Source organism: Xiphias gladius, chromosome 12 (genome assembly GCF_016859285.1).
Source record: "Xiphias gladius isolate SHS-SW01 ecotype Sanya breed wild chromosome 12, ASM1685928v1, whole genome shotgun sequence".
In the NCBI taxonomy this organism is placed as follows: Eukaryota; Metazoa; Chordata; class Actinopteri; order Istiophoriformes; family Xiphiidae; genus Xiphias; species Xiphias gladius.
This window is the reverse complement of record NC_053411.1, coordinates 4,700,054-4,717,072: the sequence shown is the minus strand read 5'-3', so window position 1 is coordinate 4,717,072 and position 17,019 is coordinate 4,700,054. Positions and strand designations below refer to the sequence as shown.

General features: G+C 41.8%; 1 protein-coding gene across 1 annotated transcript; it reads left to right on the top strand.

Moving 5' to 3' along the window:
* On the top strand, nucleotides 1-16,946 carry nectin4a (nectin cell adhesion molecule 4a). Its single transcript, XM_040140439.1, has 11 exons — nucleotides 1-124; nucleotides 4,769-4,969; nucleotides 5,557-5,724; nucleotides 6,729-7,007; nucleotides 7,509-7,626; nucleotides 11,170-11,324; nucleotides 11,445-11,595; nucleotides 12,017-12,092; nucleotides 12,461-12,523; nucleotides 13,622-13,798; nucleotides 13,949-16,946. The coding sequence occupies exons 1-11, from the start codon at nucleotides 70-72 to the stop codon at nucleotides 14,339-14,341; spliced, it is 1,836 nt and encodes a 611-aa protein (XP_039996373.1). The 5' UTR covers nucleotides 1-69; the 3' UTR covers nucleotides 14,342-16,946.
* Nucleotides 16,947-17,019: the final 73 nt, after the last annotated feature.

The window sequence follows — 17,019 nt, the reverse complement described above, 5'->3', positions numbered from 1 at the left end:
GACTCCGTGACCTGGACTGCTGAAGTTGTCCCAACTTGTGCTCAGTTAACAGTAGAACTGCCGAGGAGAATGACATCTCTGCTGAGGAGACTGTCCCTGTGTCTCTCTGTCCTCCGGATCTTTGGTAAGAGGGCTTTACATGGAGTCAATAATCTATGATATTCCTTGAAGACTTTACAGCATGTCCACGCTTTGTCTGTGTCTTTCTGTTGTCTGGGGTCAGATACGATTCTCCTCTGCTTGTTCTTGTGAGCCTCTCATAATATTCCTAAAAGACTGCCGCACAGTCCAGTGGACCTACTCAGGATACCACTGCAACAGATGTGTGTGAGGTTTGGAGGGAAGCGCTGCTTTAGAAATTAAGCCAAAATATGTAATGGAAATGGTTTATTAAATCAAATACTTCTGTGGCCTTTGGTTTTCTTGTTATTGAAAGCTGACCCATAACTGGCTCTACAGCATCTCATGCATATCCATAAGCTGCGTTCTGTTCACGCTGGGCGGCTGGCCAGCCTTTCCCAAGAGCAGACATAACCAGAGCAGCGCTGTTGAAGAAAAACACTTGTGGTGCTGTCCGATATTTCAGGAAAAACAGGTTGCTGTTGATCAGTTCTCCTCCTTCTGTGTTATTCAGAGGAACCTGGTGGAGCTTCCTTGTGTGTGTGTGTGTGTGTGTGTGTGTGTGTGTGTGTGTGTGTGTGTGTGTGTGTGTGTGTGTGTGAGTGTTAAGCCTAAATATATGTGTACATGTGATAGTTGCTGTAGGTCTATGCCTGTCAGCAACAGAAAGCGTAATAAACCTTTCAATTCCATACATAAAGGCAGCATAGACTGAGTCTTGTTCCAGTAGTGCAGCACAGGCAGATTCCACAGTAGGCTTGAACATCAGCGTTACCAACACACGCACGTTGTTGAGAAAGAAAAACAAAACACACACACACCTGCCTCAAAAGTACACTCATCAGGGCTGATGGTAAATTTATGATTCACATCCTAACATATCTGAACAGATTCTCCCACATCAGGTATTGAATCAACACCTGTGAGAGCTGCTTAGTGTGCCCCCCCCAAACACACACACGCCCAAAAACGGAGGTAAAGGAATGGTTCCATAAAAAGCTACCTTCTGGGGTGACCGCTTGGTACATGTAATGGCAGCTGTTAAAAAAGATTCACTAACATGTCCCAGGGAAGTCAGTGAGGATTAACAGGGAGTGGTGTGACAGACGGCGTAATGCTCAGCTATTCAAGTCTTGCTCCCACCTGAAGCACTGATCGCCTACGTGACTGCTATCAAAAGTGGAGAAGCGGCACGTTAGCGGTGTTAGCAGAGCTCTGTGGACGGCGCTGCTGGATGGTCTGCCGGTCGGTTTTCCCACCGCTTCGCATTGGGGGACTGGAATTTCTCAACAACTGTCGGATGGATTGCCATGCCATTGGTCATCCATAATCCTCAGAGGATGAATCCTAACGACTGTGGAGACCCTATGGGTTTTTTCTCTAGTGGCACTATGAGGTCGGGTGAAATTTTCCATGTAGTGCCATCATCTGGTCGAAAAGTCAATTAAAAAACTAGATATTCAATAAATGCAAAACAGCATTTACATCAGTCTCAGCTCTACTTTGTGCTACTTAGATGGCAAACCCCCGTGAACATTACTTATAACTGTATTTTCATTGTGAGCAGAGCCTTCCAGAGCAGCTAACATAGCTGTAGTCTTGTTTCATTATTTCCAATATTTAGGATTTTGATCCAAATACCTTTTAAACAATCCCGTCAGCCTAAGCTATGCCTTGTGTTTAGTCCTAAAGAGCTAAATAATATTTAGCTCAAATCACTTCCCTGCCTACGTTTGGTGTAGAGGTTTTTTTTTGTGTGACAGTTCTGTCATTTGTACGACTGAAAAGTGACACATGCAAATTCTACACACTAACAAGTCAAAACTACATGTTGATCATACAATGGTAAAACTGAAAATTTTGGCTTGTGTAAACAGATACTGTCACTGATCGGTAAAAACAAGTTAGAACTATTGTCCGCAGCATAGTGACTCTATTGTTTGTGATGGCAAACAGCAGAGTACTGTTTGGAGACAAATACTTAAAGGAAAATATTTCATTTTAGGGGCAGCTGATATGGTCTGTCATGTTGTGAATTGATATACCATTAGCGCTTGGAAGTAGTCCATTTACTGAAGTTCATTTTCCGCGCCAGCTGTTTTCCTTCAGTCTCAACAGGAATCCCACACTTTATGAAGGTAAATCAATCACCAGCAGCACAAGCCCAACGCCAAGAGCAGCAATACGATGATACACTGACGATGATGATGAATCAGCTGTCCAGGCTTTCAGGTGGCAAACATCACATTTGGTACCATAAGCAGAACTTTCACCAAACACTAACGCACTTTTAGTCGAGCACTGCGCCAAGAGAAATAAGCTTCGGGAAGAACAAAATTGGAACTTTTTTGCAATTTCATACTTAACCATTAAATGCAGGTTTCAGAGATGCACACGTCGTGACTGGTCTGAGTGTGTGTGTGCGTGTGTGTGTGTGTGTGTACTTCATGGGATCGCTGGAGGACAGGAGAAGATAAGGTGACACATTGTATTTTGTCTAGATCAGACACTTAGGCAAAAGTGATCTGTAAACAGACAGAGAGAAAAGTAGGAGAACAAGAGGGATTCATGCGAGCACTGGGTGTTTTGTGTTTTATAGTGTTGCAGTCCAACAACGTGAGACACACAATACATAGTGTGTATTGACTTTATATTACAGTATGTCCTGTGCTATGTGTTTCCCTGGGTCCTTGTTGAATGTCTCGCTCTCTCCAGACACTGAGCAAACCCGCTGCGAGTTTGCTTTTAAGCCTATCTAAAGCGACGAGTTAAGTGACATATCTTCTTTGTGTCAGCTCTTCTGATAGACAGCCCGTTTTCTGTCTCCTCCCTCATTTCTGTCTGCACTGTGTGGACTCTTTAAATCCCATTTGTGCTCCTGTTTGAGTTTCAATCACAGAAGTCTGAAGTTGCACTTTTGCCTGGTTAATTCTACATTAAACCTTTTCGATTGAAGATCAAAACACCGTGCAGCTGTAGCTCGCACAAACACAGCCACTGAAACCTTCGGTCCAATCACAAACAATAAAACATGATGTTAAAGGAACAGTTCGACATTTTGGGACGTACCCTTATTTCTCGCTGAGAGTTGCTGAGTAGACTGATAACACTCACATGTCGTATGGTGAATATAAAGCTACGGCCAGCAGCCGGTTAGGAAACAGGTAGCCTGGGTCTCTGCGCCTGTCCAAAAAGTAGTCCAGCCCGTAACTCCACATAACAACAGCTTGGCCGTTTTTATTAGAGGTGCTGATAGGAGGATGTTACCTTTGGACACAGCTCGATTCAAGAGTGCTGAATAAGAGAATCTAAGGGAGGAGGGATAAAGGAATGTGCTTGCTCTGAAATATAATGGAATATGCAATTAAGTGGCACAATTTATTTTTTGTTAAGTTAGAAGTGTTTCAGGATATAATAGTGTATGTAGTCCAGGAATACAAAAAGCTTCTGATGTCCCGTGAATATATCAGCTACTGAGGAATGAAGACACCATTCAGTCTCAGAAAGTAGCTAAACATGATGAGAAGCTCCCAAAGAGATGAAACAATAGTGTCAGAGTTAAGGCCAGGCCAAGGAGGTGTGATGATGGGAGTGTACTTACAATTAATCCCAAAGAAGCTGGAGACAGTAGTGATATGAAAATGAATCCAGAGTGGAGACAGTCCAGTTGCTCCCAGGACGCGCTCGGTTTATTGTTCTCTTTTTTAAAAATACAATACATCTACTTCGCACTGAGCTCTGAAGATTGCAAAGCGTATTATTGAAAGTGTGTCAAATCGTGTGGAAGACACTGTGAACCCATCTGGCCCTGGTGAAGGTTCTCTCCCACAGTATCAATCTAATAATCTCAATCTCAATCAAAAGCTGTTTGCTGCTTTTCATAACCACATCTCTATTGACTTTAACTGCAAGCATACATTGTTGGAATGTAGCACTATTCATTATTAATGAATTGAAAACAAGCGACCGTTGGGTTTGCGAGAAGAGACAATGACAGCTTGTGTTAATGTAACACTATTCATGTTTTCTGAAAAATGGCCTTTTTGCTTACCCACATTGCCTCATGTTTTTCAGCTGTATGGAAACTTCTTTGAGGCTCTTGGAAACACATAATCTCACTGGCTAAGTTAGTGGCCGTGCTACATAACCACAGTTAACGTCAATGACAAAAAAAAACTTGGACCAAAATGATAGGAACTTCTTTTTCATTCAATCATTCTACCCATCTTAGATAGTAATAGACAAGTAGCTAATGGCTATCGTTTGAACTTGAAGGGCTGGCAAAGATAAACTGGTAAGGAGAGCCTGCGTAGAACACATTCTCAAGTGCAGAAAACCTTTGCGATATTATCTACTTCCTGTCATAACCGTTGTTTTTTTTGATGTGGTAAATTCTCAAGAGGAGCTGTTTTCTTTGGCTAAAATGTAAAAGGAATATTGCAAATGAGATGATTTCCTGAGCTGCCGTTACTCCTAGAGCTATTGTAATAGGAAGTAACTAGAGGTTCAGGTTGTGGGTCAAAGATCACTGACGAGCTTGGTGTCACTGTCCTGCAGACCGAATCGTACTTCATCGTCCAGCCAATCGGCTTCACGTGCTTGATTGGTGAGTAGATGGATTAACCTACCTCCCCTTCTCCTCTTTCAGTCACAGCGATACAGGGAGAGTTCGTGGAGCTCCCTCCAAATGCTTTCGTACGCTCCTTGGCAGAAGACGAGACCGTCCTGCCCTGTCGCTACAAGCCAAGTGAGACCAACGTGGTGGTGGTGCAGGTCACTTGGTATAAGGAGAAACCTGATGCCACCAAGGAACAGATCATCACTGCACACCATATTAATGGACAGACAGGTCAGTTGGCACTGTGGCTCGAGTGGAATATACTTGCTCAAGCCAGCTTACTTGCTCAGCCACATGCTAAGAAAGTTTTTTTTTTAAAGAATGTCTTCACACTGAGTAAATTCGTCTTTATCATAGCACTCACTATTATATGCTCAATTCCAGTGAGCCAACTTTGTAGCGGTATTACAAGTTGATTAGTCTGATTTGTTTGATTAATGTCTCTGTGCATTGAACTAATAGAGCTTTAAGACAAGTGCTCACAACCATCTAAAAGCGCTGTGGACTGGGAGAGACACTGGGTACCAAGACTCTGAACTTTGCACTGTGATTTTTCTTGTTTCTCGTAATTTTTGGTGACTTAGCAATTCAAGCTTAAACCCATTGTGAGTGTGAGACATGTTGGATAAGACTGTGAGCTAAAAGCCCAGCATTAAAATGTAAAATCAAGCATGAGTGCAGGTGTGTGTGTATGGGTCTGTTTTTGGACTTGCTGGGTTTAATTTTTTGTGTCACATTGACTCTTTCCTTCCTCATCTCCCTCCCTTTTTCATGGTCTCTGCCTCTCCCCCACTTTTTCTGCCCGTCCCTGTCTGCAGCATTTGGGCCGTGGTCTCGACGTGTGCGCTTTAGGGGCAGCGAACCCACAGTGGACTCATCTCTGGTTATCATGAACACGGAGGTCTCTGATGAGGGGAAGTATATCTGCCACATCAGCACCTTCCCCTCTGGCAACTTTGACAGTGAGATGTCGCTCATCGTATGGAGTGAGTCCCACCCTAATGGCTCTGCCATACAGTAGGAAAAGATTAGCTCAGTCAAGGTTGTTACTGCAGCAAAAGGAGTGATGATATGTTGTACAACAATGAAAACTGATGGTAATGGCAAAAGTCATTCCAGTCGCAAAGGGAACGGATATGGATATCAATGGGCTGTTTATTAGTTGGTCGAAGATGCACATAGGGAGTTTTACTGTATGACTAATAATGTAATGACACATAATTAAAACAACACACTTACTCATCCTTTTATTTGTTTTTCACAGAGTGAGTTCAGCCAAACCTTATAAGGCAATAAGCACTATAATAGGAAATATAACGGTATTTTATATTATCAAGGAATTCATTACAATAGTTCCTGATAATATTTTATTAGATCTTCAGTCTATTTAGCTATAGTCTATTTAGGCACAGTTTACTATATTTTCCAACATTTTTACATTATTATCCAACTCTACCAAATATTATCCTTAAATATTTTTTTTAAAATGGTTTATTATTCTATTTGATATCTTTTCTGTAAGCCAGTAGCAAGCTAGCATAAAACAAATTAAAAACTGTGGCTTTGCTCACACTCAAAAACTTAGTTAATCTGCTTCATCTGGGCTGTGTCTGTGGTTTGATGACATGTGACCGGCATTGCTTCAAACTTAAGCAAATGGCGTTGCAAATGTCATCAGATTATGATTCAAATGTTTCTAAATTGCGATTGGGGCATGGGAATACGTGACGTCACCTTTCTCCAACTGAGCCCCGTCCACTTGAAACCAGTGGGGAAAAAAGCACAGTCAAAAATACTAATGTGAAATAGCCACAACCGTTCTAAAGTTGTCAAAGAACTGCGTGTTTATGTGGGAGCCATAGCTCATACAAAGAAGTTGATTGAGAAAATATGTTTACAGGGCCTTTAAAGATCTCTTAACGTCTATGTCTGCATTCAACATTATTATCATCTTCGCTCGGATCAAACACTGTAACCAACCTCCCTTCAGCCATTCCTATCTCCTCCCTGGACCCTGTGATTCTGGTGGAGGGACAGTCCTACCGACAGGCCGCCTCCTGCCGCTCCATAGCGCGCCCACCCCCCCGCCTCTCCTGGGACACCGACCTGAATGGCCAGTCCACCAACCGCTCCTCCGACAACGGGGCGGTCACCTCGCACTACTCCCTGCACCCCCTGAGGAGCATGAATGGCAAGAAGCTGGACTGTCTGGTGTGGCATGCGACTTTGCCGAGGCCCCGCAGGCTCAGCAACTACCTGGTAGTGTACTGTGAGTATTCATCAAAATTATACAGAGGTGGTGTTACACTATAAAAATCAAGGTTTGAATCAGTCCTGTGGTACAGAAAACACACACACAAAAAAACATTGGTAGCCCCTTCACAGCGTCATTTACTGTTTTTTTGTTTTTGTTTTTATCTCTGTGAGCATCACTTCAAAGTAGGAAGAGACTTCATAAGTACTCTATCATTTCCACACTAAACATTCCTCTCTGAATTACTCGTTTGACTTGCAATACCTACATTTCTTTCCCATATTAAATTCACCTTCATTGAAGTTATCACTGGGATTACAGGATATTGTCAGAGCACTGGGTCTCGGAACTTTGGCTTTGTTACCCGCTAAAAGCCTGGATTGTCAGCCTTAGCTACATTTGATCCTGGTGTTTCCTTTTATGTTTTCCAAGGAGTAATACACACTCCCTCCTTTTTCCCTCACTTGCCTGAACCGCAAAAAAAAAAAGCTGGTGAATTTTTGTTCTTCCTCCCAGTCCCTCCACATGCAGATGTGTCCGGCTACAATGGAGACTGGTCCGTGGGTCTGGAGAATGCCGCCCTGAGGTGCGTGAGTGGAGGAAACCCCAAACCGCAGAGTTTCACCTGGATCAGGTACAGTAGTACCCGCCCCCCTCTCTGTTTGTCTGGTACTTGTGTGACTAACTGTCTGATGTGTCTAATCACGGCTATTTTTCTCGTAACTTCCAGAGTGATCATGCCAATTATTTTGGTATGATTTCAGTAGTAAATTGTCTGTAACAGACTAGGGTGTTCCGGTTCTTTTCCACTCTTATTTTCCTTTAATGTGACTGTGTGCTTAGGACTTAAATGGCTACCGCAAAGAAGCATGTAATTCAAAACAATATTGACATACACCTGAAATTCTCATTATTACTTTAGGTACTTTAGGATTTAAAGAGACAAGTCTTTCAGCTTCATATCAAGGTTTTGTATTCATGTATTTAAGAGATTGATTCTTGTGATTTCAAATCCTCAGTAGAATGACTGTCCAGTTGACTCAACTGAGCAGTTAATGATTAAGGCTATAAGTCATGTTCTGTATTTCTCTTATTGCCACCAAATTCCATGAGAAGACAAAAACCAACGACGTAAGCTTGTCTGTGTGTTTCAGCCGCAGGCCCAGTCGTTCCTACTAAAAATTGCTCATAACTGTACAGTACATTATACAATTAAAGGATTTCTAAAAACAGCTGGTCAATGTAGTTTTAAGCAAATATCAATCAAACAAGAGTAAATAGTGTATTGTTTTGGGACTACAGATTAATACACATTTGGTACACTATATTATTTACATATATTATTATTTACAGCAGCTGGATGGTGTGTGTGAGACTGACTTAAAAAACACTACATTATGTGTGTCCATGGTGATGAAGGGACATGTCACCCAGTGCAACAGTGTGGCTCACTGATGTGTTTTGTGGATACACACACAATACTTGTTAGTAGGGTCAATTCATTGTTGGTTTAGGTCTTTCACTGGGTTTTCTGATGATAACAGAAGTACAGAACATCATATCCTTTAAGTTTGAAAATAAACATTGTTAATTACTAGCATACGTCCCAGCATGTGTTTTATTTCAGCTAAACTCCAAAAACCTGGCTTTTTTTTGTTTGAAAAAAAGTGACCCAATGAATACTTCGCACTGTATCTTAGATTAGTCATGGGTCTTTTTTCTGATTGAAATTTAAATGAAGCTACCATGCACTTTATTGTCCAGTGCAGTCCTGTTGATGCTTTCCTGCCGTCTTATAACAGTTTTCCACAGTATTCGACAGTTGGCAGCAAAAATGCTCAAGAGAGGTAGCAATGCAAATGAAATGGAAGTAGAGAAGAAGACTGCTAGCTAGTAAATATAGATGTAAAGAATACACGATTTAAAATATTCAAAAAAATCGGCTTTGGATATCTTTAACAAGGAAGAGAATACACTCAAAACGTTAGACCACATGTATTCATACAGTGTGTCTTAGTGAGAAACTCTGAATTTAAACATACATTTGTTTGCAAAGCCCACAGTGCAGCTGTAATGTCTTTCGTGTACCAAACTTATTTCAACTTCTCAAGTTAAGTCCTACGTCATTCCAGTGTAGTGTTGGAGGATCTCCACCCTAACCAAACAAGCCCTGGCATTGTCACTTCCTGCTTCTTCTGCCTCAGTTGAAACTGACAGATTCAAATGTTGTGTGTGTCATTTAAAATGCGGCACACTGCTGCCAAGCTTTAAACCCTCAAAAGGAGTTCATTCATTAATACGGTATATTCTCAGGGTGTGGTGTAGAGTTTGGCCAGAAAAATGTGAGACACGGAAAGTGACTGGAAGAGGAATGGCTGTCATGGAGTTATGAGACGTGGCAGTTAGGCCCCCAGGGAAAAATTCCTGATAAACAGATTGGGTACATGTACTAAAAAATGTAAAGAAAAATACGTTTGATGAGGGGAGGTTCCTTCTCTTCATATGATGATGTGCATATTACTTGTCGTTAGTCACAGGCTAACACCTTGGGAAAGGAAGTTCTGTGAGTAAGGCTCACCAGACACACGCCATGCATACAAGCACACACACACACACGTTAAAGAGCATACACAAAACACACACATACAAAAAACCAAGTCAGCTCTCAAAATCGTTAGTTACAGTCAACCTCTCCTTTCTTATGCATGCGCTTCACACGCGCACACACATGCGCATGGGTGCACGCACGCACGCACACACACACACAAATGCGGCTGTAGCAGTGGGCAAACCTGTTGGATCTCTCAATAAATGGCAGCAGGTGAAGTAATAGCAGGTGTCACGGTGTCGTGTTGCGACTTGTGCCAAAAGCAGACAGATGAGAGAGTTTCACACGAAGGAGGGAGGAAGAGGGGAACGGGCGGAGAAAGAGAAAGGGGCGAGCAGCCAGAAATAAGGAGAGAGAGTGAACTAGTGGGGGGAGGTAAGGAGTTGGGGTGAGCCAAGGGTCAGCGAGAGGAGGAAGAGGAAGCTGAATGTGTAGATATGCGTTAGATGTTATCCTGGCGGTGTGTCTGTTGCATATGTAAACAGGGACAGTTTCTCTTTCCTGCTAGTGATAGGGGCTCACTGAACAAGCATATCAATGCACCGGCACCGTATGGGGGCGGGCGTAAGCTCTGTGAATAGAATCTCAGGTTTGCACCGGGCATTTCGGGGTAATGCGGATCAAAAATGCTCACAGCAACAGGCAGGCATTAAGTCTGTTCACACTGATCAACAACACTGAGGCAACACCCTGGACAGTGTTGCTCATCCAGGTTGTCTTGAGTCACACTGCCAGGAAACGCACGGCGTTTCCAAACAGTTATTGAGATGGGACTCTAACACGGGACTGAAAAACTGCAATAGAAATAAATGTCGATTTTGAGGTCTCTCCCTCTCACCGATTAAAGGGTGATGTGTTTTATGTTTTACAGTTAGGTTGAAAAGAAAAACAGAAATGGGAGGTAAGCATGGGCAGTCATAGGCAACATGGCTGAACAGAGAAGAAGAGTGCACCGCCTACAGAAAATTCAGCTTCATCAGGGACCGTATGAGGGAGGGTATTCTAAAATTTTTGAGATAAAGGGGGAGGGTCTTTTGGGATTGAGTATTATCTCTCCGCTATCTTACTTCTTTTTCTCTCTGCATCTTAACAGAAAGCAAAAGCACATTCAATTAAAAAGTGTCAAACCAATATCCAATGACAGTGAAAGCTCTCGGTTCAAAATAAACAAAAAAATCCATAAAGACTGGCTAAAATACTCAGTAAAAAGGACGCATCCATTTTGTAAATGTTTTTCACAATCGCGAATTCCACCTCTGCTGTGCGATCAGGTGGCTATGTGCGAATGATTAGTCCATGAACATATGATGGTTTAGGTTGTAGTACACAGTCCTTGATTCTTTTTCGCTCTTAGTGGTCAAGAGCTAAATTCATTGTACCGATCTGCACTGCTTCTTGTTTCATTAAGTAGTAAAAAATAATGTTCGGGCCCTCACCCCACTTACTCGCAGTCTGAAGATGTTGACTAAATTTTTAATAATGAGGAACTTTCAGATTAGCGCGTTACCCAGATTATAAAGTAAGATGTCCATGCATCAATCCAAATCCTGTATTTTGCTGTGTTTGCAGAATGGGTGGAGAGTTGCCGGAAGGTGTGATCCCCCACCCTAATGGAACACTGATTTTTGGGCGACCCCTAAACTTGTCAGACCGAGGCACCTACCAGTGTGTGGCAAAGAATGAAGTGGGAGAGGCGAAGGCGGAGGTTGAGATTGTTGTGACAGGTAGATGACAGCACTTTCAACATGAGCGATTGAGACTGGTCATAATAATATTCAGTACACTGTGAGAGTAGATGTATATACCCATCTAATCCTGCCTGCTTCCCTACGCACGCTCTACAGAATCTCCCGGGAAGCAGGAGGTGCCTGAAAACATGCTGATGTTCATCGTGGGGGGTTTGCTGCTGGTCTTGATGCTCATCGTCATCATCACGGTCACTTGCCACCACAAACGCAAAAACAAGAAACTGGAGAGGGAGCTGACTGAGAAGAAGTATGTGGCCTTAACCTGATGTTCAATTAAGATGAGATAAGATGAGATGAAACTTTAATAGTATGCATAGGGCAGACTGAGCCAAAAAGAATGGAGCAAATCCGGGCTATTAAGCATACTACATCTGACAGCTACACCAGTAGTGTCTTAAGTAGAATTAGAGGAGCAAAAAGTGTAAAATTGAGTTGGTAAATGGCTGTGTGTGTGTGCGAGATGCACAAAATAACACCACAGACAAGAAAAGAAAATGAAAAAAATATGCAAAAAAACAAAATAAAAAATGAAAAATATGCAATATGAAGTACATTAAAACTTAAAGTGCTCAAAAAAATACACAGAACTCAAAGTGGAACTTTGGAACAAAGTGTCAGTTTATTTAATTGTTTTAATATCTCTCCTTTTTTCTCTCCGTCTCTCACAGGGAGGAAATAAGCACTCTCTCCAGGCAGGCTTCTTTCAGGAGAATGAACTCGATCAGCACAGATACCAGAGGAGCGGTACTATGACTGAGTTATTCTTTTCACTCTGAACCTACTGTCCAGCTGCAGCATCATCTTGTCTACTCTCTTATTTCTGCGCAACCTGAATCAGGTTGTGAGGCATTGATCAAAACAAGTAGAATCACGGTCATTTATTCAAAGATTCTTCTGAAATTCTCCAAATTCTAATGTGAGGAAAACTTAATACTGTGATCTATAAGCATGGGAGTCAGCTAGTTGTGGCTTTCCAAGGAAATGAGTGGGTGGGTTTGGAAGTTTTGAGAGGGCTTGATGTTTTATGCACAGACTTTGTTTTTTGGGTTTAGGATTTTACGTTTATCTTAAGCCCCACAGCTAATCCTGCCCTCTGTATCATTTACTTGCAGACAGAGGAAAACATCCCGCTGAGGGTGGAGGGAACCCTGAGGACCAGCCTGTCTTCCCTCGGGGTCAGTCTAAATATCTATCTAACTCTGCATGCAGGGCCTGGGCCGGGGACTGAGTCAGATGCCAGGCGGCTAAGTTCTGAGCTTCAACTTCTCAAATCTGAATCTAGTGCATCTCAGATATTGATAATAATAATAACATGATATTGCTGAAGACCTCTGGGCTATATTTATACTCCTTCTCCTTGGATCTTTTAATCCGCTAATGGTGCTTAAATTCTTCTATGGTGCCATGTATTAATGACCTGAACCATAGTGTTCTGCACAAGGTTTTTCCAGTTGACTGTTTTAGTCTTATATGCTCACAACATATGCTAGCCTTTTATATTCACATTTATACATTTGCATAAACGTTTTGAATTTAAACAGCTCTTATTCTAGCGTTGTTTTACCAGGAATGTAGCAAGGAATTTGGGACTCAGAAAATAATCTTCCTTTTAATGGTTCATAATTTCCTAATAATTTTCCTCTTAAGTTTCCTGTAATGAACTATGTAATTTGGTATTCAATATAAGAAAGGATAAGCTTCACTTGAACCCAAGTAAATATTTATTCATTTTTTGTTTATCATTGTTAACTTAATTTACAGTAGTTATACGACGTAAAATTTTGTATTTCTTGAAATAACTAAATAAATCTGCTGTCGGGGTGAATTTTCATTTAACAGAGATGATATTCTTAGCAAAGGATTTCACCACTAGTATCACGTCAGTCATCATTTTCAGAAAATGCTCAAAGCAATGGGAAGCTTTTTTACTGATTATACAAACCAGATATAGTATGTTCATTTGTGAGCTTAAGAGGTGCCGGAAGACAGATTTTTTTTTAACTTTGGACAGAGCTGAGCTAAATGTTTCCCCTTGTTTCCAGTCTTTATGCTAAGCAACATTCCCCCAGATGGTGAACTATTGCTGTAAAACAATTTGCAGTAGAAGTAAATTAAGCTATCTCAGTATGACTTGGCGGCCCTGCTTTAAATAGTGCTCTATCACTAAAGACACTTAATTTTAAATTGAGGGTGCAAAAGAAGGACACATTACAAGCAGACCACCTAATCAGTTTATCTGTGAATACTGATCAGTGTCTTTTCTGCACTGACAGGAGCAAGCTCACTGCCGCGACAGCCGATCTACTATCTCAGGGGGGCGGGGAGGTGGAGGAGGGGGAGCGTTTGACTACCTGGGCAGACCAGTCCTGCACAACAACTCGCGGAGGGGGAGAGACGAGGAGAACCGACTCAGAGTGGAGACATATGTGAGAAACAGCGCCATGTCTTTGGTAAGCGTGTCTTTGTGCGTCTGTATTTCTGGGCATGTCAAAGGCTGATTTCACCAAATTGTGGAATGCATTTCACCCAGCTTATTAACCTCTGCATACTTAGCTGATGATGGTGCAGTTAGTAAGTGTGTCTGCTCTGTGTCTCTGCAGCAGGAAACTCGTTTTCACCCTCCTCTCACGCCATCAGCCTTCCCTGTGGTGCAGCCCACTGAGATTTTGAGACAGCTTAACGGCAGCACAATTATCCCAACCGACGGGGGTTCACGGCCAGGAAGTGTCACCAAAAATCACCAGCACCCTCCTCTGAGCTGCAACTACCCACCGGTAACAGATGATGAGGATGAAGTGGATGAAGGTTTGGGGGGTCCTGCCAGCCAGGAGCATCCTGATGACCAAGACAGCGAGACCAACAGCTCCCAGGTGTCCGAGGCTCACAGTACACGCTATCAGCAGACTAATGGCATGTTTAGACCCAGACCCCGACCAAGCCCGAATGCGATCAGTCCCCATGCCTCCCTGATCCACAAGGCTCAGATAGTTTAGCAGGCTGCTGGAAAATAACATGTGAAACTACAGACCTGAACTGACTGACTGAGGTTGGTCATAACCCAGAAAACCTGTTTGTGGTCAGTAGTGATAAAATTGCACCTTGACTACAACACCGCGTCTTCTTTATTGCGTGGGAACACGGTGCAATAGAACAAGGTTCTTAAAGGAAAAATCTACTCTAAAGCATCTCCTGTACATATCTGGATTTCTAATATCTGCCTGATGTTTGGTGATCAACGGTTCTCTTGTGTATTCCCCCAGTTCTCTGGCACAAACAAAGACAAGGTCTCAGTATTTCCAGTGCAGCTCCTACAGCTTTAATGGCAGACAATATTCCTTGCTCTTCTTTCGCGGTATAGTACCTGTTGCCTTACCCGGCTGTAACTAACAGGTGAATGCAACTGACATACCTTCTGTGCGGGATGTTGAAAACACTCAAGGACATGTATAGGAAATCAGGAAATGCAGGAGAAGGCTGTGGGAAAGTTGGCACATCAGATAAGTAGATTGCAACACCTCTGTACTGAGGGTGGAATTTTGCTTTAGTGGTTTTCAGTACCTGTGCCTGAATTAGGTACCCTTACACAACACAGTTTGGGATCTGATCTAAATCATGGGGTTGTTACTCTCTTGCCACACCTGCAACATGCATACCTCCATATCACTTATTACAGTCCCCGTGCCTTTGCCTTAAGCACTAAGACAGTTTGGATTGGATAAAGACCTCATACTGATAAAACATAAGTGATGTATCCTATACATGTCGTGATTTGGCAATCTGTAAATCTGTACAAATATACAAATGGTATGCTTTTTTCAAAATATTTTTAAAACACTTAAATTCAAGTCATAACAATATGCAGTAAATTAGTATATCGACACATTCAATATGTCTGTCCTCCCATCCCTCACCAACCATCTGCCCCGGCATTCACACACACACACACACACACACACACACACACACACACACACACACACACACACACACACACACACACACACACACAAGTAGATACATAATCAATACACCCTGCTGCTGTGTTGCTAGGATAAAAGTTGATACACTATTTTACATATTAAGCATGTCCATGCACAGAAAATAAACTGGATATATGCAGCATATCTTCATTTATCTACACACATACAAAGGAGTTTAAAAGCTGGAAAACCTTTTTTTTTTGTTTTTATTTAGCTGTATATTTGTAAAATACATTTTAATTACACATTTTTTTTTTTTACATGTCACTTCAGCTTGCTGGAGTTTTTCAACATCCAAGACAGGAGGAATTTTACATAAACTGTTACAGATTTTTAAGATTGTGGCAGTTCCAAGAATGTATTGTTAATTTGCGGACTTCTGTTGTATATGTTGTCTACATGTGTTCTGTAAAGTGTTGGGTTCTGCTAGAGTCCTGATATGGGAAGCAATGTGCCAAAGGGAATATATAAAACCATCACTTTTGCTTTTTTGGCAAATCGAAAGTATTATTTTGTTATGTATTGCCACTGTGTTGTGTTTTGTTAGAAATATTGGATTAAAAGTATCCTGGAACTGCCATATTATCCGGTAGCACCCAACAGGTAGGAGCAGCAGAGAAATGGTATTATGCTCAATGTAGGCTGTTTTTGTTGCAGACAGTGCCCCCCGATGTGTACTGCTGGAAAGTGCAGGGACTCGAATGAGCCTACAGACTACAAAACCACTGAACTAAGAAAAGCTCTGCATTCCACTGAGATTTTGGAAAATGATCTTCCCGGTCATGTACCCTTGATTTCCATTTATTTTGAGGGGTACATTTGGTTATCAGCGTGTATTGGTGGGTTGAAATAATTGTGCATGGATTTTCTAAAAGCACACAAAAAAACGTATATGTTATCACAGGCTTTTGGATAAATCCTATTTTCTTGATTATCTAAATATGGGGGTTTTACCCTGATACCTCTTCTGGCTGTGCCAGGGAATTATCTGTTGAGATTCCTGTGTAAATATTTGCAGGTGGTTAATTTAAAAGATCAGATGTCAATTCTGCCCTTAGCGGTCAAACCCACTGGGGATGGTCCCTATGGACCACCTATTCCTCCCACTCTCTGTGCATAGTCTATGTAATGTGTTGCTTTATCAGCTAATCTGGAAGACTACTTCCCCTCAGTGTGAAGTGTTTCAGTTAGTTTGTGGTATTTTCGTTCCAGGTATTCATTCAAGAATAAGCACTAGGTAAGCATCAACTACAAAATAAAAGGTATTAAAACTAATTGTTGATGCAGGGCCTCAGAATTACCCATCAAGACGTAATGGGTAAAAATGCAGGCGACACCTCATGGCCTTTAATATTTGTTTATATTGTGCTTTAGTACTTGTTTTACCAAGCAAACCATACCCAAAAATATGGGTTGGTTACCCACTTTGCCTGGTCTGCAATCCAGCTCTGAAATTCAGTCCAGGGACCTCCTATGAAATTGCTTTAGATGTCTCTAGAAGCAACAGTTCGTCTGTTTCACCCACCAACTAATCACAATGGAGCAGTGTACAGTATATGACCTAAGCAGCTTGTTTATAGGGTCTTTGACATGTCTGTTGTTGTTGTTTATTTTTTAAGTCACATAAATAAATAAATGAATAAAAGAATGAATGAATAAGTAAGTCAGTAAGTAAGTAAATAAATAAATAA

Excerpts from the sequence above, each read along its gene's own strand:
- nectin4a (XM_040140439.1), top strand. The coding sequence starts at position 70 with ATGACATCTCTGCTGAGGAGACTGTCCCTGTGTCTCTCTGTCCTCCGG. Across the intron at positions 11,325-11,444 it reads GGTTGAGATTGTTGTGACAG|AATCTCCCGGGAAGCAGGAG; the intron begins GTAGATGACAGC and ends CACGCTCTACAG. Across the intron at positions 12,093-12,460 it reads GCACAGATACCAGAGGAGCG|ACAGAGGAAAACATCCCGCT; the intron begins GTACTATGACTG and ends ATTTACTTGCAG.